This window comes from Chroicocephalus ridibundus, chromosome 2 (genome assembly GCF_963924245.1).
Source record: "Chroicocephalus ridibundus chromosome 2, bChrRid1.1, whole genome shotgun sequence".
NCBI lineage: Eukaryota > Metazoa > Chordata > Aves > Charadriiformes > Laridae > Chroicocephalus > Chroicocephalus ridibundus.
This window is the reverse complement of record NC_086285.1, coordinates 169443359-169466076: the sequence shown is the minus strand read 5'-3', so window position 1 is coordinate 169466076 and position 22718 is coordinate 169443359. Positions and strand designations below refer to the sequence as shown.

Below are 22718 nucleotides of genomic sequence, written 5' to 3'. Positions count from 1 at the left end.
TGTTACTGTCCCCAGAGTGGGGCTGGGGGGGGACATGGGGGGTGTCATCGTCCCGACGTGGGGCTGGGGGGGGGGACATAGGGGGTGTCATTGTCCCCGACGTGGGGCTGGGGGGGAGGGTATGTGTCATTGTCCCACGGTGTGGGACTGGGGGGGTGTCACCGTCCCCAGAGTGGGGCTGGGGGGGGACATGGGGGTGTCATTATCCATAGTACAGTGTGTGTGTGTGTGTGGGGGACACTGTGGGTGTCACCGTCCCCAGAAGGGGGCTGGAGGCGCGGTGGGGGGGAAATGGGCCGGGGGGGACGATGGGGGGGGCGGGGGGGGGGTGCATCCATCCCTGGGATCCCACTGGACGGATCCTCGGGGGGGGGGGGTGGAGCAGGGACTGTCCCCACGGGGAAATGCCGGTGTTACGGGAGCCCCCCACCCCGGAGCGGGGTCCTGGAGGCTGGGGGTGTCCGGGGGGGGTGGGGGGGGGAAAGGGGGGGGGGTGGGGGGCCCGATGGCTCATTCCCCCCCCCCCCCCAAATGCAGGTACGGGATCCTGGTGGACCCCATCCAGGTGGTCTCCCTCTTCCTCAAAGACCCCTACAGCTGGCCCTCCCTCTGCCTGGTCATCGGTGAGTGGCCCCCCCCAGCCCCCCCCCGGGCTCAGTGGGGATGTTGTGGGGGGGGGACGACACACCACACACCCCCCCGACCACCTTCCTCCTCCTCCTCCTCCTCTCTTCGCAGTGGCCAACGTCTTCACCCTGGTGGCCTTGGCCTTGGAGAGACGGCTGGCAGCGGTGAGACCCCCCCCACACACCCCCCCCCAAAACCTTCCCCGGTGCCTGGGGGTGCCCCCCCCCACCCCCCCCCCCACCCCTAAATCCCCCGTCTCCCCCAGGGCTCCCTGTCGGAGGGCGCGGGGGCCGCCCTGCACGCCCTCAACCTCCTGGCCATCCTCTGCTTCCCCGCCGCCGTCGTCCTCGCCGTCACCTCCATCACCCCAGGTGAGGGGACAGGGGGACGGGGGGGGGGACGGCTAAAAGGGGGCCCGATCCGGCCCCCTCCCTCTCTTTTTCACCGCTTTTTCTCTTTTCCCCCCCCCCCTCTCTCCCCGCAGTGGGGGCCGTCTTCGCCCTGGCCGTCTACACCGTCCTCTTCCTCAAGCTCTTCTCCTTCAGGGACGTCAATAAGTGGTGTCGGGAGAGGAGGGAGGCCCAAGGGGCCCCCCCGGCCCCCCCCGGCCACGGCTCGGCCGCAGGTACGGCTCGTCCCACCCGCGGCGGAGCTGGTGGTGGTGGCGGCGGGGGGGTCACGGTTCCCATTTTTTTCCCCACCCCCCCCATCTCCCAGCTCCGGGGCCAACGAAAGCCAACGGGGACGTGGGGAAGAGCGAGGTCACCTACCCGGCCACCTCACCTACGGAAGTAAGTGGGACCTCGACCCGTGTTTTTTTGGGGGGGGGGGATGTCCCCGGACCCCCCCCGGGGGTGTCCCCGGCTCCGTAGCCCCACGTTTTCCCTCTTTCCCCCCCCCCCCAGATCTCTACTACTTTCTCTTCGCGCCCACCCTGTGCTACGAGCTGAATTTCCCCCGCTCCCCCGCGTCCGCAAGCGCTCCTCCTGCGGCGCCTCTTCGAGATGGTGAGACCTGGGGGGGGGGGGGGGGCGTCCTGGGGGGGGGGGGTTAAACCTGCTTGGGGGGGGGGGGGGGGAACCTGCCCTCTGCTGCCGCAGCAGGACTGGGGAGGGGGCGGCCTGAGATGGGGGGGGGCTCTTTGAGGTGGGTAGGGATGTTGGGGGGGGTGGGGGGTCTCTGAGATGATGGGGGGGTCGTTGGGATGGGGGGGGGGTGGGGGTGTGTTCCTTGAGGTGGGAAAGGACGATATGGGGGGGGGGGCGTCCCTGAGACGGAGGGGGATGATGAGGGGGTGCCCCGAGGTTGCGGGGGGGGGGGGGGGGTTGTGTGTCCCTGCGGTGGGGGGAGGGGGGATGATGGGGGGGGGGGGGGTCCCTGAGGCAGGAGGGGACTGGGGGGGGGGGGGGTGGGTGGTCCCTGAGACGCGGGGGGGGGGCCGGGTGCCCCCGCTGACGGCTCCGTCGCTGCCTCTCTTCATCCAGCTCTTCTTCATCCAGCTGCTGGTGGGGCTGATCCAGCAGGTACTTTTTTTTTGGGGGGGGGGGGTGTGGGGGGTGGGGGGCGAGGCGGGGGGGGGGTTATCTGCCCCCCCTCCCCGCGCAGGGGCCGGGGCTCCATCCGCGGTTTTTCCCGTTGCAGTGGATGGTGCCCACGATCCAGAACTCCATGAAGCCCTTTCGGGTGAGGGGGGCCGGGACCCCCACGGCCTGGTGATTTTTGGGGGGGGGGGGGGGGCGGGGAGGAAGGCTCTGTCTCTTTACCTTCCCCCCCCCCAATTCCCCCCCCCCCCCATCCCGAGCCTGCCCTCAGTGGGGCAGAGGCTGCCTGGCCCCCCCCCCACACCCCCCCCCTTGCCCTCTTCCCGGGCTGGCGCGGCTCTGTGTGCCCGGGGGGGGGTGTGTGTGCCCGGGGGGGGGGTGTGTGCCCCGGGGGGGGGGGTGTGTGTGCCCGGGGGGGGGGGGTGTGTGTGCCCGGGGGGGGGTGTGTATGTGTGTGTGTGGGGGGGTTGGCGGGGGGGGGTGACGGCAGCCCCTGCCTTTGCAGGACATGGATTATTCCCGCATCATCGAGCGGCTCCTGAAGCTGGCCGTGAGTAGCCCCCCTTGCCCCCCTACCCCGAGCCCCCTGCCCTTGCGGGGGGGGGGGGGGGGGCCAGCCAACCCCTTCCCCCCCCCCCCCCCCAATACCTTCTGGTCCCCCCCCCCCCCCTCCCAGGTCCCCAACCACCTCATCTGGCTCATCTTCTTCTACTGGTTCTTCCACTCCTGCCTGAACGTGGTGGCGAAGTGATGCAGTTTGGGGACAGGGAGTTTTACAGGGACTGGTGGTGAGTTGGGGGGGGGGGGGGAGAACGGACACACGACACGGGGGGGGGGAGTGGGGGACACGGGGGGGACGACGACACGGGGTGGGGGACGACAGGGGACACCCAGGACGCGCGCGCACGCAACGCTGTCCCCGAGAGCAGGGCCCTGCCTGGGCGTGGGGTAATTTTTTTTTTTTTGGGGGGGGGGTGTCCCAGCGGTGTGGGTGGAGTGGGGAGGCTGGGCGGCGGGGGGGGGCAGAAGGCAGCAGCAACCCCCCCCCCCCCTCCGGACGCGGCTCGCTGCCCTCCTCTTCCTCAGGAACTCGAGTCGGTGACCTATTTCTGGCAGAACTGGAACATCCCCGTCCACAAGTGGTGTCTCAGGTGGGTTGGGGGTGGCAGGAGTTGGGGGGGGGGGGACGGGACACGGACTCTCTGCGTCCCCCACACCCCATTCCCTGCTCCTGGGACCCCCCCCCCCCCCCCCACTCCAAGCGCTAAGCTGGGGGGGGGTTTTGCCGCCGCTGCCCTCAGGCACTTCTACAAGCCCATGCTGAAGCGGGGGGCCAGCAAGTGGGTGGCCCAGACGGCCGTTTTCTTGGCGTCTGCCTTCTTCCATGAGGTCAGTGCTTCCTCCCCCGGCTCTTGGGGCGGGGGGGGGGCTGCCTGGGCTGCCCCCCCTCCTTTTCCCCCCCCCCAATCCCAAAAAAAAAAAAAAAAAAAGCCCGTGTCCCCCCCGCAGTATTTGGTGAGCGTCCCTTGAAGATGTTCCGGCTCTGGGGCGTTCATGGGGGATGGCGGCTCAGGTGAGCGCGGCCCCCTGGGGGCTTGAACCCCTTCTTTTGGGGGGTGCGGGGGGGGAAACTGATGCTGCCCCCCCCCCCCCCTTCTCCAATCCCTTCCAGATCCCGCTGGCCTGGTTCGTCTCCAGGTTCCTCAGGGGGAACTACGGGAACGCGGCCGTCTGGATGTCCCTCATCATCGGGCAGCCCATCGCCGTCCTCATGTACGTGCACGACTACTACGTGCTCAACTACGAAGGCCACCCCTGAGGGTGTCCGTCCCCCCCCCTCTGTCCCACCACCCCCCCCCGGGGGACGGCGACGCACGCGGGGACTTGGCGCCGCTGCCAGCGCCACACACACAACCCCCCCTGGTTCCCCCCCCCCCCAACTCCGGCGTCACCCGTCCTTGGGAATTGAATGTCGGATCAATGCAATAGCCCCCCCCCCCCCCACAACGTGGGACGCACACACACACACGGCCCCCCCCCCCCCGCCCTGGGGACGAGGGGTGGCGGGGGGCACAGGAGGGGGGAGGCAGCTGTCCCCGTGTCCCCCCCCCAGCTTTAAGTGGCCGAACGGCGGCTGTTTTAAGGCACTTTAAGGGACTGTCCCCGCACCGCGACTGTCCCCTTCCCTCCCTGTCACACTCCTGGGGATGGCGGGGGGGTGGGGGGGGGGGGATGTCGTGTCTTGCCCCCCCTGCCTGCAGCCCTGCCCTCTCCTTTTGGTGGTGGTGGTGGTCGGGGGGGGGACGACGACGGGATGGGACGGGACCCGGGGACCTGCTGCTGCCTCCCGGCCTCACTCAGCCACTTTTTAACCCTCCCAGATTCTATCTGTCAAATACCCAGTGATTAAAGTGTCTTTTTTTTTTGGTTTTTTTTCGTGTTTTCTTTTATTTTGCCTTTTTTTTTTTTTCCCCCCCACCCCCCCCCCCCCCCCCAACAAGCCTGGCCCCGGCCCCCTTCCTCCCTCCCTCCCTCCCCTCTGCTGATGCAGTGGGACAGGAGCCGGGGGGGGGACTTGGGGTGAGGTTGGGGAGGGGGGGGGTTCAGTCCTGGCCTGGGGGGGGGGGCAGTTTGTGTCCCCACCCTGGTGGTTTTATCCCCCCCACCCAACCTTCCCCCGAGCAGGGGCAGCTCCCACCCCCTTGATGCCACCTCCTACCCCCCGCCGAGGCCCCCACAGGGACCTCCCAGCCCCAGAAACTCCTGACCCCCCCCCATCACAGAAGGGTTTGGGTGGGAAGGGACCCTCAAAGGCCACCCAGTGCCACCCCCTGCCCTGGGCAGGGCCACCTCCCACCAGCCCAGGTTGCCCAAAGCCCCGGCCAACCTGGCCTTGAACCCCTCCAGGGATGGGGCAGCCACAGCTTCTCTGGGCACCCTGGGCCAGGGGCTCACCAGCTTCATCATGGAGAATTTCTGCCTTATTTTTAATCTCAATCTCCCCTCTTTTGGTTTAAAACCCTTCCCCTCGTCCCGTGGCTCCCCTCCCTGCTCCAGAGTCCCTCCCCAGCTTTCCCGGAGCCCCTCGAGGGCCTGGAAGGGGCTGGAAGGTCTCCGCGGAGCCTTCTCTTCTCCAGGCTGAACCCCCCAGCTCTCTCAGCCTGTCCCCACAGCAGAGGGGCTCCAGCCCTCCCGGCATCTCCGGGGCCTCCTCCGGCCCCCGCTCCGACACCTCCGTGTCCTCCCGATGTCCCCGGGGCTGGAGGCAGCACTGCAGGGGGGTCTCCCCCGAGCGGAGCAGAGGGGCAGAATCCCCCCCTCGCCCCCCTGCCCACGCTGCTGGGGATGCAGCCCAGGCTGCGGGGGGGTTTCTGTGCTGCAGCGCACGGTGCCGGCTCATGGGCAGCGTTTCCCCCCCCCCCCCCCAGCCTCAGAAGCAGCTGCCGCTCCCGCTGTCCTGTTAGGGACATAGAAAATAAATTTTATTATTCATTTTAGATTTCTACACTGTAGTTGCATCATCACTAACCATGATCCTCATGAGAAGAACGCGGCTAACTCCGTACCCCGACACGGACACAACAGAGCTCAGCCTTGGTCCATCGCCAGCGAGCGCGATACCGTTACTGCACAGAGAAGGGGGGTGTGGGGGGGGTAAAAGGGAAAAAAAAAAAAAGGAAAAAAAAGGAAAAAAAAAGGAAAAAAAAAGGAAAAAAAAAGGAAAAAAAAAGGAAAAAAAAGGAAAAAAAAAGAAGGAAAAAAAAGGAAAAAAAAAGAAGGAAAAAAAAGAAGGAAAAAAAAGGAAAAAAAAAGAAGGAAAAAAAAGGAAAAAAAAAGAAGGAAAAAAAAGGAAAAAAAAAGAAGGAAAAAAGAAGGGAAAAAAAAGGAAAAAAAAAGGGAAAAAAAGGAAAAAAAAGGAAAAAAAAAAGGAAAAAAAAAGGAAAAAAAAAAGGAAAAAAAAAGGGGAAAAAAAAAAAGGAACCTCCATTTTTCCTCTTTTTTTTTTTTTTCCCCCCCGCCCACCCCCCTCCACCCCCCTACTCAACAGAAATAAAAATAAAATTCCGGAGCGCCCTCCTGTTTCCCCCCACCCCCAAAAAAACCCCCCCAACCCGGTTTCTGCCCGCGGGCCGGGGCGGCTGGAGCTCGTGGCTGCGGAGGGGACGACGGGGGGCAGCGGGGGCCCAAGGCAGGCGCGGCGGCGGCGGCGGCGATGGCGGTGTGGCGGTGACGGCGGCGGCCTCCGTCGAGCCGGGCGGCCGAGAGGCGAGTTTCAGGGTTGGGCGCCCGCGGCGGCGGGGACCGGCGAACCCAAAGCGTTGGGAGAGGAGATGACGGGCGACGCGGCCAGGCCGCCCATGGGCTGCGACGCCGCCAGCGAGGTAATACCTGCGGCGGGGGGTGCGGGGTGGGGGGGACACGGACAGAGAAAGAGAAAAGAGGGGGGGGGGGGGAAACGCATCAGGAGAGCTCAGAGATGGGGGTGCTCAGTCCCGGTTGTGGGCTGGAATGGGGGTCTCGGACCCCCCCCCCCCCCCCCGCCGCGGGCTCCGGCGCTCACCTGCCAACATACTGGAGGAGCTGACAGGGGTGTTGGTGGCCGCGAGCCCGGCCGAGGTGCCGATCCTTGCCGGGTCTTTCGCTATGGGATCTGCGGGGTCTGGGAGCCGAGGATGGCGGGGAGGAAGGCAAAAGGGGTCAGCGGAGGCTCCCCCCCACGCCCAGGGGGGCACCGGCGCCTCGTCACCCCCCACCACCACCACCACCATCCCTTCCCCACCGAGAGACAGCCCCGCCGTTGGATGGAGGGGCGGCAGGAGGGAGCCGCGGAAGGAACGGCGCCAGCAGCGAGGAGGAGGAAGGAGGTGGGTTGCGGGGGCAGAGGAAGGGCCGGGGGTAGGGAGAGAGCGGCGGCCCCGAGGGGGGTGTGGGGGGGGGAAACGTACAGAAATAAGGGTGCTCCATGGCGTCCCGGGCAGTGAGTCGCGTCTGGTGGTCGTAGCGCAGCAGCTTGTCCAAGAAATCGAGGGCCTCGGTGCTGACGAGGTGCTGGTTCTCGCTGTGCACGAAGCGCTCCCATCGCTTCCGCGAGTGTCTGCGAGGAGGAGGAGGAGGAAGGAGGAGGAGGAGGAGAAGCATCATCCCCAAGCCCTCGGGCTCACCTCCCGCGCTGCCCTCTCCCCTCTCCCCTCTCCGCACCCAGACACTGGCCACCGTGGCCGGTACGGTACGGTACGGCCGGCGCCGGGCCGGTTGCCGGCCGCGGGAAGCGGGAGGCTTCGGGGGACGCACCCCACCTGCCGAGGATGTCGTTGAAGCGGGGATCGAGCTCGATGTTGTACTTGTCGATGTAGTCGTACAGGTCCTCCGTCCCCAGCACCTTGGCGATACGCACGAGCTGGCAGGAGCGGGGAGAAGGAGCGACGGTGAGGGGGGGACGGAGGGGACGGGGGGGGGGGTTCCTGCCAGCCCGGGGCTCCCCCAGCGAGGATGCGGCCCCGCGGAGCTCCGTGGCTGGGGACGGAAGCGCTCCCGGCCCTCTCCAGGGAGGAAAGCGAAGGCGAAGCCTCGCAGCCCTTCCCTGGGGCGGCTGGAAGCCGCGCGGAGGCGTGCGGTGAGCGGGGAAGGGGGAAACTCGTTCCCGACTTGCTCCGGGGCCCGTGTTGCGGAGCCGGAGCGGAGCCAGACACCTGTTTTTCCCATTTCCCCTCCTCGCCCCGAGGGCGGGTGCAGCGGGGAGCCGGGATCCCACTAACCTGCGGGCCCTTCTCCAAGCTGCGGTGGGGTAGAGCCACGGAATCACGGAACGGTTTGGGTGGGAAGGGAGCAGGGCCACCTCCCACCAGCCCAGGTTGCCCAAAGCCCCCTCCAACCTGGCCTTGAAACCCCTCCAGGGATGGGGCAGCCACAGCTTCTCGGGGCAACCTGGGCCAGGGGCTCACCAGCTTCATCGTGGAGAATTTCTGCCTTGTTTTTAATCTCAGTCTCCCCTCTTTTGGTTTAAAACCCTTCCCCCTCGTCCCGGGGCTCCCCTCCCTGCTCCAGAGTCCCTCCCCAGCTTTCCGGAGCCCCTTGAGGGCCTGGAAGGGGCTGGAAGGTCTCCCCGGAGCCGGCGTTTGCCGGCTGAGCTCATGGGAGCCGACACAACTGGGAAACACCAGCCAGCTCCGAAGGCGCCGTCCCACGAACCGTTCCCCCGCCCCCGGCAGCAGCATCGGTTGCAGTAACCAGAACCGAGCCCAGGCCCTGAGCTGCCCTTCGGCTACAGCCCCTCCTGCGGCGCGTGGGTCAGGCAGGTGGCTCCTCTTAGCGCCTCCCGGTGCAACCAGTGCCTTGCTCCACCGCCCAGCCACCCCCAGATTTACCTGCCGGGTCACCCGCTCCTCCCTCGGACGGAAAGCGGAGGGATGGGAGAGGCAGGGAGCACCCAGACCCCAGCGTGGGGAAGGGATGGAGACGAGACCTTGGCATGGGGAAGGGATGGAGATAAGACCTTGGCGTAGGGAAGGGATGGAGATGAGACCTTGGCGTGGGGAAGGGATGGAGATAAGACCTTGGCATGGGGAAGGGATGGAGATGAGACCTTGTCACGAGGAAGGGATGGAGATGAGACCTTGGCGTAGGGAAGGGATGGAGATGAGACCTTGGAGTGGGGAAGGGATGGAGATAAGACCTTGTCACGAGGAAGGGATGGAGATGAGACCTTGGCGTAGGGAAGGGATGGAGATGAGACCTTGGCGTGGGGAAGGGATGGAGATGTGACCCCAACATGGGGAGGGGATGGAGACAAGACCACCACATGGGGAGGGGATGGAGACGAGACCCTGGTGTGGGGAAGGGATGGAGATGTGACCCCAGTGTGGGGATGGGATGGAGATGAGACCCCGGTGTGAGGAAGGGATGGAGACGAGACCTTGGCATGGGGAGGGGATGGAGAAGAGACCTTGGTGTTGGGAAGGGATGGAAATGTGACCCCAACATGGGGAATGGGATGGAGAAGAGACCCTGGCGTGGGGAAGGGATGGAGATGTGACCCCAGTGTGGGGATGGGATGGAGATGAGAACCTGGTGTGGGGAGGGGACGGAGACAAGAACCCGGCATGGGGAAGGGATGGAGACGAGACCTTGGAGTGAGGAAGGGATGGAGATGTGACCCCAGTGTGGGGATGGGATGGAGATGAGACCCCGGTGTGGGGAAGGGATGGAGACGAGACCTTGGCATGGGGAGGGGATGGAGAAGAGACCTTGGTGTTGGGAAGGGATGGAAATGTGACCCCAACATGGGGAATGGGATGGAGAAGAGACCCTGGCGTGGGGAAGGGATGGAGATGTGACCCCAGTGTGGGGATGGGATGGAGATGAGAACCCGGTGTGGGGAGGGGACGGAGACAAGAACCCGGCATGGGGAAGGGATGGAGACGAGACCTTGGAGTGAGGAAGGGATGGAGATGTGACCCCGGCGTGGGGATGGGATGGAGACGAGACCCCGGTGTGGGGAAGGGATGGAGACAAGACCACAGCATGGGGAAGGGGGTGGAGATGAGACCTTGGTGTGGGGAAGGGATGGAGATGTGACCCTGGTGTGGGGATGGGATGGAGACGAGACCCCCGGCATGGGGAAGGGATGGAGACGAGCCCCCGGTGTGGGGAAGGGATGGAAATGTGACTCCGGCACGGGGAGGGGATGGAGACGAGCCCCCGGTGTGGGGAAGGGATGGAGATGTGACTCCAGCACGGGGAAGGGATGGAGATGAGACCCCGGCACGGGGAGGGGATGGACACAAGACCCTGGCTGTGGGGAGGAGACGGAGAGAGACCGGCGCGTTCCCAGGCTCTCCGGGGGTGTCTGCGGCCGGAGGGGGTGACGGGGGGCAGCGGGCAGGGTGCTGCCCGGGACCTCACCTGGTCGTAGTTGTCGTGACCGTGGAAGAAGGGCTCTTTCCGGAAGATCATGCTGGCCAGCATGCAGCCTAGACTCCACATGTCTAAGCTGTAGTCGTACATCTGGAAAAGCCGAAGGAAAGAGAGAGGGGAGGTCAGCGAAGCTCCGGGAGCCACCGGGGGGACGGGGGAAGACGCGCTGAGCCCCCTCCCGGAGGACGGCAGAGAGCAGAAGGACGGTTTCGGGTACCGCCGCCGGTGGTTCCGCGCTCGGCTTTGCCCCCGGGACCGTCCCCAACACAAGCTTCGGGTCCAGACCCTGGACCGGCCTCGTCCCTCTGCCGAGAGCAGCCACCCCGAGGGCTCTTCGGAGGGTGGCACGTACTGGCTTTTATTCCCATTTTCCCCATTTTACTTCACCCCTTGGCACAGATTGAGCCCGGGATGGTTACACCGATCGCTTGACGAGCTTTCCCGGCCAGCGTGGGCCGTCTCCTCGGCCCGCTCAGGCGCAACCGCGGGTTGCGACCCGCCGGGCACGTGTCTGGGCGTGGGACGCCAGCGGCATCTCCGCAACCAGCCCTCCGCTCTCGTGGGCCCCGTCGCCACGTACCTGATAATCTACCAGGAGCTCCGGTCCCTTGAAGTACCGGGAGGCCACCCGCACGTTGTACTCCTGGCCGGGGTGGTAGAACTCCGCCAACCCCCAGTCGATGAGGCGCAGCTGGAGGAGACGGAGAGAGAACGCACCGTGGGTGCCGGGACCCGCGGCCACGCAGACCCCCAGGCCCACGACGACTCGCCCGCCGCCCTGGGCGCGTTTGCCACCGCCAACCTGCCTCTGCTCCGCTCTCGAACCCGCCGGGATCCCTTTGGACCCCAGGGGACTCGTGGCCCTCCCCAGCTTCGCTCCTTAAAACCTGCAGACGACGCCGGGTCTCCGGTCCGTCGGCCAGGTCGTTAAAATACCGAGTAACACCCGGCCCGGGACGTCCCCGTGGGACCGCTGAGCGCTGCCTGTCGCTTTGATGGCAAACCACTGATAATTACTCTCTAATTGGGGCTTTCCAGCAGCTTTACACCCGCCTCAGTAGGCACCCAGCACAGGAGAGACACGGAGGTGTTGGAGCGGGGCCAGAGGAGGCCCCGGAGATGCCGGGAGGGCTGGAGCCCCTCTGCTGGGAGGACAGGCTGGGAGAGCTGGGGGGGTTCAGCCTGGAGAAGAGAAGGCTCCGCGGAGACCTTCCAGCCCCTTCCAGGCCCTCAAGGGGCTCCGGGAAAGCTGGGGAGGGACTCTGGAGCAGGGAGGGGAGCCACGGGACGAGGGGGATGGGTTTTAAACCAAAAGAGGGGAGACTGAGATTAAAAATAAGGCAGAAATTCTCCATGATGAAGCTGGTGAGCCCCTGGCCCAGGTTGCCCCGAGAAGCTGTGGCTGCCCCATCCCTGGAGGGGTTCAAGGCCAGGTTGGCCGGGGCTCGGAGCAACGTGTTCTAGTTGAAGATGTCCCAGCCCGTGGCAGGGTGGTGGGACGCGATGGCCTTTAAAGTCCCTTCACGCCCAAACCATTCGGTGATTCCGATTCTAAAATGCCCCCCAGGGCGCGTTTCCCTGGTTGGCTTACGCCAGAAGTCTCACCGGCACAGAGAGACACGACATCTACCGTCCACCAAGAGCCTCCCCAGCGGTTTTAACACTGATGTGGGGAGAAGGCAACGTTGCCGGCCCGGCTCAGCCGTCGGGCGAGCTCGGCGGTTAGGAGAAAACGCAGCCGGTTGGCCGCCGGGCGATACCAGGGCCGCGATGACGGGGAAGATTTCAAAGGGCACGGCGCCCAAAGAGCACGGCGGGGAGGGCCGGGGGTGGGGGGGTGGGGTGTTCGGCCCCTCCGTTCTGATAACGGGGGCGTTCCCCGGCCACACAAGCCTTTGCCCGTGCCACGGGGAGACGCCCGGCTCCCCCAGTCCGAGACGGCGCCTTTTTGAAGTCCTTTTTATTGCGAGGTCCCAGCTGGCCGGTGGCTAGAGAGGCGCTGGAAGAAATCTAAAGTTACATTTACGAGCCCCAAACAAAGGAAGGGAATTTACTGGAGGCAGGTGCGGGTTTTATGGATCACCTGTATTTCCAAATCCCCCCCCGCCCTCCCTCCCCGCGCTGGGGCCCAGATGGGGACGTCGAGGCAGGGCTCTCCTGCCCCGAATCCCGGCGCGGGAGGGCTGGTGCTGCCGGAGAATGGGGCAGGATCACGAGGAATTCACTTTTGCTGTCGAAACCGCGAGGGTCCGCGGCAGCTGGAGGCAGGATAAGGGTGGTTTGAGCCCGTGCTGGGCGGGAGCACTGGGAAGGATTGGGGGGGAAAGTGAAGGGCCGGTTCTCCTGCTGGGACAAAGGCTCTTTGCCGGGAGCCGAGCGGCCTCAGGGCAAGAAAGACATTGATTGAGGGGCTGGAGCGTGCCCAGGGAAGGGCAACGGAGGTGGCGAGGGGTTCTGGAGAAGGAGGAGAAGGGTCTGGAGAACTTGTGAGGAGCGGCTGAGGGAGCTGGGGGTGTTCAGCCTGGAGAAAAGGGGGCCGAGGGGAGACCTTCTCGCTCTCCGCAGCTCCCTGAAAGGAGGGGGCAGCCAGGGGGGGTCGGGCTCTTCTCCCAAGGAACAGGCCACGGGACAAGAGGGAACGGCCTCCAGTTGCGCCAGGGCAGGTTTAGGATGGATATCGGGGAAAATTCCTTCATGGAAAGGGCTGTCGGGCGTTGGAAGAGGCTGCCCAGGGCAGTGGGGGAGTCGCCATCCCCGGAGGGATGGAAAAGCCGGGCAGACGCGGCGCTGAGGGACGCGGGGTAGCGCTGGGTTTGGGCAGCGCTGGGTTAAGGGTTGGATTCCATGATCTGAAAAGTCTTTTCCGGCCTCGAGGACTCTGCGATTCTACGACCCTAAGAGCTCACGGCCCCTGCTCAGCCTGCGGCAGCGAGAGCAGGAGCCCAGCAGGGCACGGCTGACCCGCTCCCCTCCGAGAGGGAACCAGCCCCCCGCTGCCTGCAGCCTCCCCCTTTCCCCAGGGAGCTGGTCCCGGGGCCAGCGGGGCCCGGCCGTACCTTTCTGTGCTCATGGTCAATCATGACGTTGTGTGGCTTGACGTCTCGATGCATGACACCCATACTGTGACAGTAGTCCAGCGCCTGGGGACAGAACGGGGGCCCGTCAGAAAACCTCCCTCCGCCCAAGGAGGCGGCGGGATGGGGCAGAGCCCGCAGCCGGAGGCGGCGAAGGACGGAGCCTCAGGCTGCTGGGGGAGGGAGCCAGCCCCCCGCGGCAGTGACGCCTGCCCTAACAGCACGGCCGCGTTCCCCGGGGACCTCCAGATCTCGGCTCTACTCCAGATCCTGCGCAGTCGCCTCCGGCGCGGAGCCTCCCCGGTGTCCGGCACGTACCGTCACCTCTCCTGGGAGGAGACCACTAAAATCGGCGCTGCAGCTCCCATTGCCCCGGGCTTTCAGCCCCCCACCCCCCCCCACCTCCATCCCCAAAAATGACCCCTTGAAGCCCAGCCCAAACCCAAGAGCTGGAGCGTGACCGAGCGGCGGTGAGGGGACAAACCCCGTCTCCCGCTGCGGCCCCGCGCCAGCCCCACCGGAGGAGACACCGCGCCGAAGGAGACCTCGTTCAGAGGCTGCCACGTCCCTGCAACGCCTGCTCCGACCGAAGGCCGGCAGACGGGACACTGGGGTCAATCCTGGCCGGTCTCTGCCGGTGGGAACGGCTGGGACAGCTAAGGAATGCTCTGGGAGAGGGTTTCCGTGCCCTCGGTCCCCCGCCCTGGCTGACCACCCGAGCGGGCTCCAGCACGGCCCCGGCCCCAACGGCAGCGTGCCACCAAGGCCACTTCCAACAGCACGTCCCAGCGGAGGCCAAAGTCTTGCAGGAAGCCGGGGAGATAAATAAGGCGGCTTCTGCTTCTCAAGGACAGGGTGACCTCGCGCTCCGAGCCGCTCACCAGCGCACCCCACAGCCACCTGCCTCTGAGCCCAAGAAGCCATCCCACGTGGACGGCCGGGCAACGGTCCAGCAGGGCGTTAGTAGCCAAACGGGCTTCGCTCTCTCTCCCTCCTGCTCCCACACGCAGAGTCCCTCGGGGCGGATTTAGCAGCTTGGGCGAGGGTTTTCTCTGGGAGCGTGGATTTCCCAGCCGCTCCCGGGAGCTTACCTTTAGGATTTCATACATGTAGAACCGTATGTCAAAATCCGAGAGCGTCTGGTACAATTGCTGGAAGAACGGAGACAAGGAGCAGGTTAACACCACACGGCGCGTTTATCCACCGCTCCCGGCGGCAGGAGCCGGGCTCCTGCTGGAGGCACCAGCCGCCGGCGCAGGACGGACACTTGTGGAGCCACAACTTCAACCCGGAGGCGCTGACCGGCCAGACGGCACCCGGGCACCTTTGTAGCCTCTCTGTACCCCGAATTTCCCCACCTGGCAACCGCCAGCACACCGCAGGGAGAAGCCGGACTCTCCGTCTGACTAACCAACCTCCGGAGCGTCCGTGTGCCCTCCCCGCTTCCACCCGGGAGGGGACCAGGCAGCTCCAAACCCTCCCCGAGACCCAGCACCGGGAAGGATTCGGTTTCCCACCCGGAGGACAGGGGATGAGGATGAGAGCGCGCGCCTCTCCGCCCTCGCAAAACCCCGAGGGCAGAGAGAAATTCCCCACGCCAGGCCAAGGACAAGCCTTGGGGACAAGAATCGGGGGCGGGGGGGGGGAGGAAGGGCCGCCATCGGGACTTGGCGTGCGTTAATTACCCGCTGAAAACACAACTCGGCAGCCGCAGGCGAAGCAGCGGCTGGTTCACCAACTCCTCCAGCCCACCGCAATAACCCTCCTCCCCTCTCCTCCCGCTCAGCCCAGGCTCCAGGGACACCAGCCTCAACTAAGCCAAGGTTTCGGCCGGCAAATTGGCCAACGCCGCGTTGCGAATGCAAGCCCGCGACGGCCAACCGCTGGGGCCGACGGGAGAGACCTGGGGATCCGCCGGGACCATCAGCGGACACCGGCACTGTACCCCTGGCCCTGCCCTTAGCTGTGAAACGCAGAGAAGAGCAGGTGGCCACGGCCCCAGACCCCCCGGCCCCTCGAAGGCAGCGGTGCCAGCCATTCCCGTGACGACCGCGTGCCTCTGGAACAACAGGACCGTTCCCTCCCCAGCAGCAGAGCGGGTCGGGAACGCCACCGGTAGCCAGGGCGCAACGCCCGCTCTGCAGCAGGGCCCGGCTGAGCTCTCCCGGACACGCCAGCGTCGGATTCGGGAGGTTGTCGGCAGCGGTGAGGGGGTGTTGGTGGGGGGGCGGTCGGTCGCTCACCTTGAAGTCTGTGTTGTTGACGTGCTCGAAGACCAGGGCAGGCGTCCGAGACTGCGGGGCAACGCCACCGGTTCCAGAGACAGAAAGAAAAGAGAGAGGTTTAGTCGTCTTCCTCGAGGCAGGAGGGGGGGCAGCGGCCCCGTGTCCGGCCCTGGGACCCCCGGCACCCCCACGCACCAGCTGCTCTGGGGAGCGCTGCCTGGCGTTTAGCCGCATCCGGAGGCGACGGGAGCTAGGCCTTTACACCACCGCGTGCTCTCCCGCTTCGCGCAAACCCATCCGACTCGAGACCCGCCCCCCCCCCCAACCTCTGGGCGCTGAAAGCTGGCTCGGGACGAGGTGGGAAGCAAAGGAGCTGGTTTCTACGACCGGTGCCTGCCGGCATTGCCGGAGCCGGTTACGGTTACACCCGGGGAAGGGGCTCCCCCGTCTCACAAAGGCTTCAGGGAAACTCGGGCAGAAAGGAGAAGGGGGCAGCGAGGGGAGCCGTACGCGGAGGGGGCACGCGGTCCGTTCCCGTCCCCCCGCCACAGGACGCCGAGCGAGCTGCTGCCGCGGGTCTCACGCCGCGGTTTTCTGGCTTGGTTCTGTAGGGCTCGACTTTGTAGGGCCCGATTTTGTCGGGCTCGGTTTTGTCGGGCTCGGTTTTGTAGGGCTCTCCCCATCCCTTCCCCTTTCCCTTTGATGTCCTCCTCCTCCTCCTCCTCCTCCTCCTCCTCCTCCTCCTCCTCCTCGCAGCGGGACGCAGGACCTTCCCGGGCAAGACTCCCAAGGTCTGCGTGCAGGGAGAAAACCCCCTCCACTCCCCCACCCCAAAATCCTCCGGCCCGCTGCTCCCCAAAACCGCTGCCCACCCCGACGCCGAGAGCCTGCCCCCCCCCGGCCCCGTTCCCCGGGGCACGGCCCCGCTCGCCGGCCGTGAAATCCGCCCGCTCTCCTTTCCCCGCCGCGCGCTCTCTCTCACCCCAAACGTCACCGGCGGCGCGGATCCCGGCTGGAAAAGGAGCAGCGGAGCGAGAGCCTGTCCCCAGGGCCCCCCCGGGCGCTGCTATCTCCCCACAAACAGCTGCCTTTCGCGGCCCCGGCAGAGGATTAAAATTGGCTCCCGTACGCCCCGTTAATTCACCCTAACGCAGCTTTCTAACCGGGGCGGCAGGCGGCACGAAGTCACGGGGGGCCTCGGAGAAATTCAGCCGCGCCAACGCCAAACACCCCGGCTTTTTATCAGCCTGCCCACGGAAAACTCGCCCTTCCGCTGCCAAAAGCGCGGTTCTCCGAGACCCTCCGGGTCCTGCTGAGCGCTGCCGGTGTCGTTGTCGTCATCATGTCCCCCCCCCCCGGCCCTGCCCCTGGCTCCGAGCCCGCCGCAATCCGGCAATCCTGCCCCACATCACACCGGCCGGATCAGAAACCAGCAGGGACAGTGGGATACCCCGGCTCCGAGGTATCCCAGAGAAGTAAAAACCTCCCCTGGGCAAGAGCCGGCAGACCGGGAAGCGCCACGAAAGGGAAGATGATGGTTTTGGGAGGAGCGAAGGGTCTCGGCGCCCGGCAGAGCACCGAGGCACGAAGGCGGGAGCAAAGCATCCCTCTGCCTGATCGGTTTGACGGCGGCACAACCCCAACCTCCTCCCGTTCGCCGCCGATCCACCCACGTTGGCCGCCGGCCGGCCTTCTCCCCGGCCTTCGCCGAGGCGGGGAGCGGCAGCCGGCAAAACGGATCGCAGCCTGACGAGGCACGTGCCGAATCCAGCCAGCGTTCCCCAAGGATCGCGGGGAGATCCCTCCCAACGCTGCCTCCGACGGACGTGCCAGCGCCCGGCACGGCTCTCCTGACAAAACGCCAAGAGCCGGGTGGTTTGAAAGCCAATCGACCCACCGGGGGAGAAGGCAGCCCTTGCCCCCAGCCGCTTTTTCGGGACCGAGCGCTGTAGGCACAACCCTTTCTCCACCTGCCACCGCCGGATCAGCCAGAAACACCTCCTTCCGTTCCTACCCTCTCCTCCACCGCCTCGGTATTGCCTCAGCAGCGCTCCGGCGGGGGAGCAGGCGCGGAGATCTCCCCGGGGCTGATTTCAGCTGCCGGACGGGTGCCAAGCGGGGCAGGGAGCCCGTCCCAGCTCAGGGAACGACTTAATCCAAGGGGCGGGAAGGGCTCCGAAGGACCGAGGTGCGTCCGGTTCTGGGCACCTCAACACGAGAGAGATCTCGAGGTGCTGGAGCGAGGGCAGAGGAGGGCAACGAAGGTGGTGAAGGGCCTGGAGAATAAATCTGATGAGGAGCGACGGAAGGAGCTGGGACTGTTTAGTGTGAGGAAGAGGAGGCTGAGGGGAGACCTCATCACGCTCTACAGCTACTTGAAAGGCCGTTGTAGAGAGGTTGGGGCTGGTCTCTTCTCACGGGTCACCAGCGATAGAACACGAGGGAGTGGGTTCAAGCTGCAGCCGGGGAGGTTCAGGCTGGACATGAGGAAGAAATTCTTCCCAGACAGAGTGGTCGGACACGGGAACGGGCTGCCCGGGGAGGTGGTGGAGTCGCCATCCCTGAAGGCGTTTAAGAGCCGTTTCCACGTGGTGGGGGGGGATGTGGCGCAGGGGAGAACTCTGGAGAGCGGGGCTGATGGTTGGACTTGATGATCCCGAGGGTCTTTTCCAACCCAAACGATCCTATGATTCCACGGCTCCCCCCGCACCCCGCCTGCCGGCCGGGGGTGTCGGAGCTGCCCCCTTCCCCCCGCCGCCCCGTCCTTACCACAGGGTCTTTCACTATGTCCAGCAGGCTGATGATATTGGGGCCTCCTCGGAGATTCTCCAGGATTTTAATCTCCCGCTTGATCTTCTTCTTTTTCACAGGCTGCCAAGAGAGGAGACAAGAGCCGGTTACCGGCGGACACCCCCCCGCCATCACGCACAGCCGGGGGAGGGCGGAGGAGGAGGAGCGCGCGGTTCTTCCCTCGTGCTACGGGAACCGCGAGGAGCGGGTACGTTCTCCAGGTCCCCCCAGCCCGCGTCTGGGTTGGGGCAGGGGGGGAAGGTCTGACCCCCCCCCCGCCTCTGCCCCGCAGAGGAGGGTGGCTCTGCCCTGACAGGGTCCCCAGCGTCACCCGGCCCCACGGGTGGGAGAAGGGAGGGAGCGTGATTCCACGCCCCCCCGAATCACCCCGGGGGAACGGCGTCCCGCCGGCTCGTCCCTCCAACGGCGCTCCGCTTCCGAAGGAACCGAGGTTCCCGCGGGCGCGGGGAGACCGTCGGGAGATTCTTCTACCGCAGCGAAAAGTTTTAAAGATCAAGCTTCGTTTCTTCGCGTCCCGGCTTAAAGCCTTCGGGCGAAGCTTTGGAAAGAGTTACCCAAGAAAAGCAGAATCCCGCGAAAGGGCTGGAGCAGCCCAGCCCGCCCGCGCCCCCGTCGCCCCCCCGGGGCTGTGTCCCCGCCGTCGGGACGGCTCTGACGTACCGCCAGCACCCGAGGCCCTCTCCCGCCTCTGAAGACGGGACGCTCTTTCTGCCTTTCGAGCTGCCTTTCTGCTTCTCCGGCGCGGGCCGGCCAAGGTAACACGGCAAATATATTAACGAGGGCATTTCTCACTCGCCACCCGGCCCCAGCTTTTTCTTAACGTGTTATTTCTCTCGTGCTCCTTAATTGCGATACTCCTCCCACCTTCACCCTTCCTCTCGCGACGGCAGGATTCTTAAGGCCGTCCCCGTAGTCCGTAACTCGTGCGACCCTGTCGTTACACAGGGCTTAGCGCGACCACAGAAATTAGCTTGCCACCGCAAGCTGACGAGCCTAAAGGCGGCCCGTGAGCCTAACGAGCGATGAGACGGGAGAAGCAGCGCTGCCGGCCGCCTCTTGCGTCCTGCCCGAGCTCCCGGGACAGGCGGGTGTCCCCGTGCTCATCCCCGGGGCAGGAATTGGCTCCCGCTCACAGGGCTGAGCCATCAGGCGCCGCAACGACCTCCCGTTGCGCGACGCTGCCCGGCTCATCCCGGGAAAGGTCTCCGGGCTCCTCTTCCCTCGCTGGGCGCAGGGAGCGGCGCTCCACGAATCCAGCACGGGGATTTTATCGACTGGGATCAGAGCAAGCCGAGAGCCGGTGCTGAAGCGGTGACGTCGTGACCCAAAACAGGCCCAAAGAAAACCCGCTTCCCCTCGAGCAGCCGCGGTCCCGGAGCGCCGGGGACGTCAGGATGAGATCGCCACCCACCGCCACCTCGCAGGGGTGACACCAGCGGGTGACAGAGAGGGAGGGGAAAGGGGACACGGGCACGGAACGTCCGTAGGAGGCTGGGCACAGGACTCGCCTTCTGCCTCCACGGCAGGATTGCAATCCCCCGCCGCCCCGCTGCCGTCTCTGGTTCGTGTTACCCAAGCCAACCCGAGCCACGAGTTCCCCCAAGACAACTCCGCGCCGGCAGCCAAGCCCATCCCTGCCTCCGTAACTCCGGTTTGCTCGGGAAGGAGACGAGCTACTAGAAACTTCTGCCTTTGGGGGACCGATGTTTTCCCCAGCCGAGATAAAGATCGCCCCAATGGCCACAGGGGCGAGGGCAGGAAGAGGTGAAGACGCGGAAGCGCTGGCAGCGGAACAGCCCCGCGAGCAAACACACCCACCTTGAGGATTTTCACCACCACTTTCTCGTTGTTGGTGATGTTGATGGCTTCGAAGACTTCACTGTATTTGCCCCGGCCGAGTTTCCGCACGAGCTGATAGTCGTCTTGGTTGCTGTTGGCGAAAACAGAGAAATAAAGGGATGAGGAGGTTGCGGGCGGCTGGAAGCACAGCCCTGTCGGCTTTACAGACAGCGCTTCTCCCACGGGAAGGTCACGATCTCGGGGCGGGTGGGGGGGGGTCAGAACCTACGGAACCTGGAGCGTACCGCGGTGCCGAGGGACGGAGAGAAGCGGAGGAGGGTGCAAACCGACCGCCGACCCCCTCCCCGGCGAGCACGGCCGCAAGCGCCGCCGGCAAAGCGCCGGCGCCGCAGCTCCCCGGCGGACACCGGACCTCGCAAGGCGTCACGGGGAGCTCGGGAACAGCCACCCCCCCGGCCCTACCACCACCACCACCACCCCCCCAGCGCTGGCACGCACCGCAGCCCCGCCGGCAAACCCCGCCGGCGCGCCGAAAACGCCTCCGCTGCCTCCCTCCCTCGGCTCTCCTCCCCCCGGAGGCGATGCCTTTTCCGCCTTTCCCTCGTCCCCGTTACGAAGGGGAAGCGTCGGGCTGCGAGGACCAGCTCCCCTGGGACCCCAGGACCCGCCAGCAGCCGGTTACTGGCAGAGACCGACAAAACACCCGGCGTAAAAATTCCCCTGGGACACCCCCCGCCCCACACACACCCCCCCGGCTTCGTAGTGAGGTGTAAAAGATCTCGCGCTCCCCCCCCCCCCTTCCCCGGGATTCGTCAAAATAAATCCTCCGTACGAGAAATCAGAACAAAGCGACTCTCGCCCACGAAACCTCCCCGTATTTACGCCCGCAAAGGTCTGACCCGGGTCACCCGAGGGCACCCAAGGCAAGAGCAGAAGCATCGGCGATTCTTTCTGCCGCCGCGGCGGCGAGGAGGGCAGGCGCAGGGCCCCCCGGGGATTCCATAAGGATGAACAAATTGAGGAAAGAAAGGGCGTTCCAGGCTGGGAAAGCTTGACTTCACAAATTGCTAATTACCGGAGACAAGACAGGAGGTGACCTGGCAGCACCCGGAGGAAAATGAGAACCGGGACGGGGCAGCGGAGCCCCAGCGCAGCCCGAGCGGCGGCCGCTCCGTTCCGTAAGCCGAGGTGACGCTCGGCAACCGCCAAATAACGGGAGCGTTACAGATGGGGAAGGATTAACTCGTCTTCGCACGGGGTCAACGCTAGGGAAAACATTCACTGCAAGGGTTGTTTGGGTGAAACACCCCCCCCTCCCCGCCGCCCCCCCCAGAGATGCTCGCGGAAGACGTGGAATTACCCTCCCGGAGAGGCTGAGGACTCCTCCCCAGGGCTCTCCGCCCGGCACGGGGGATTTGGAAGTGGATAAAAAGCTTTTCGTTTCTAGGTCACCGGTACCAGCGACCGGCGGGGTTTGGGCAGAGAGGAGGCAGAGCACCGGGGAGGGCTCCTAATCCGGCCCCGGCGGTAGCCCCGCTGCCAGCTGCCAGCCGCAGGCCGGGAACGCATCCCTCGGTGCCCCGGCCGACGCTGCGGCCTCAAAGAAAAGACCCGTTTTACGGATTTTTACCGCAACCACCCAACCAAAAGCAGGCTCCGTCCCCGGCGGGCGGCGTTCCCTCAGCCGGCGGCGGCGGCGGCGGCGGGCGCAGGGCTGGGGAAGGACGACGCTCCCGAGCAAGGGAGCGTTTCTCGCGGACGAGCGCTGCGTTAATACCTACACGTATCATTACGTACAAACCCATCGACCGGTCCTATAAAACCATCAACCGGCCGCCTCCGTTTCAAGTTCTCCGGGACCCGAGTCCTCGGGGGAACTCCAAAAAAAAAATAATAATAAAAAAAAAAAATAATAGCCACGAGACTTTCACCTTCGTCCTTTCAAGCCCCCCCGCCCCGCTTCGCTCCAGGACCGTTCCCAAGCTCCCCGCCGTCGTTCCCCGTCATTCCCATCAGCGCCCCGGGGACACCGGGGAGCGGGAGCGCCGAGGTTTTGTCGCGGCCGCCCTTCCCAGCGATAACGAGCCGAACCCTCATCACGCTGCTTTAATTAAGCGCTCGCTTGCCTGCTTTAAAGCCGGGCGCCCCGGCTCGATTTTAAACGCTTAAATACAAGCGGCTCCACTCGCAAAGCTGCCGCCGAGCCGCCGGCTCCAGCCCGGGCCGGGGGGGGGGGAATCGGGACCCGCGTCCCACCGCTGGCCCCGCCGCCGAAAACCGAGGTGGCCTTGTCGGCTCCGCTGGGTGCGGCGGTCGCAACGGGGAGGAGGAGCCGGGGGTGGGGGGAGGCTCGACGACCTGCCTTCGGAAAGGCGCCCGTCCCCTGCCGTGGGTCCCCCTCCTACCGCCCAGGCGTACCCCCATTCCACGACGTGCGACTCGTAGTCCCAGTACTCGCGGGGTCTCTGAGTGTTCACGTCCGCATAGACCCTGGCCCGACTCGGCACTGGCCCCGACATGCTTCCACGGCCGGAGGCGCAGTGCCTCAGTCACCCTAAAAACACAAACACACATGAGTTGGGGTGAGACCAAGGCACGCTGGAGAGAGAAAGAGGAGGGTGAGGAGGGGGGGGGTGGGTTTTTTTTTGCGCGGGGCGGGGGGCGGAGGGGTGCCGAGCGGAGCCGGGGTAGGGGGGACGCCGTGCCCGGCGGCGCGTCACCGTTGG

General features: G+C 65.6%; 2 protein-coding genes across 3 annotated transcripts in view; one reads left to right on the top strand and one right to left on the bottom strand.

The window, feature by feature from the left end:
• Positions 1 to 497: 497 nt before the first annotated feature.
• Positions 498 to 4601, top strand: DGAT1 (diacylglycerol O-acyltransferase 1). The gene is given in 16 exon segments (XM_063327730.1): positions 498 to 623; positions 739 to 791; positions 893 to 998; positions 1112 to 1252; positions 1500 to 1596; positions 1598 to 1634; positions 2112 to 2150; positions 2269 to 2310; positions 2674 to 2718; positions 2845 to 2908; positions 2911 to 2960; positions 3255 to 3319; positions 3470 to 3557; positions 3678 to 3725; positions 3727 to 3741; positions 3841 to 4601. Coding segments are annotated over 16 exon segments (1155 nt in total). The 5' UTR covers positions 498 to 505; the 3' UTR covers positions 3988 to 4601.
• Positions 4602 to 6278: 1677 nt separating this feature from the next.
• LOC134512327 (casein kinase II subunit alpha-like) overlaps positions 6279 to 22718 on the bottom strand; it is a 36700-nt gene continuing 20260 nt past the window's right edge. For both annotated transcript variants that reach the window (XM_063327720.1, XM_063327719.1), the window contains exons 2-13: positions 22411 to 22546; positions 20011 to 20122; positions 18151 to 18252; positions 15400 to 15450; positions 14248 to 14307; positions 13139 to 13222; positions 10663 to 10773; positions 10071 to 10172; positions 7466 to 7566; positions 7115 to 7263; positions 6730 to 6819; positions 6279 to 6557 (exon numbers count right to left, since the gene is read on the bottom strand). In XM_063327720.1, coding sequence (XP_063183790.1) covers positions 6442 to 6557; positions 6730 to 6819; positions 7115 to 7263; positions 7466 to 7566; positions 10071 to 10172; positions 10663 to 10773; positions 13139 to 13222; positions 14248 to 14307; positions 15400 to 15450; positions 18151 to 18252; positions 20011 to 20122; positions 22411 to 22511 — 1179 coding nt within the window. In that variant the 5' untranslated portion in view covers positions 22512 to 22546 and the 3' untranslated portion in view covers positions 6279 to 6441. The remainder of the gene's footprint in view (positions 6558 to 6729; positions 6820 to 7114; positions 7264 to 7465; positions 7567 to 10070; positions 10173 to 10662; positions 10774 to 13138; positions 13223 to 14247; positions 14308 to 15399; positions 15451 to 18150; positions 18253 to 20010; positions 20123 to 22410; positions 22547 to 22718) is intronic.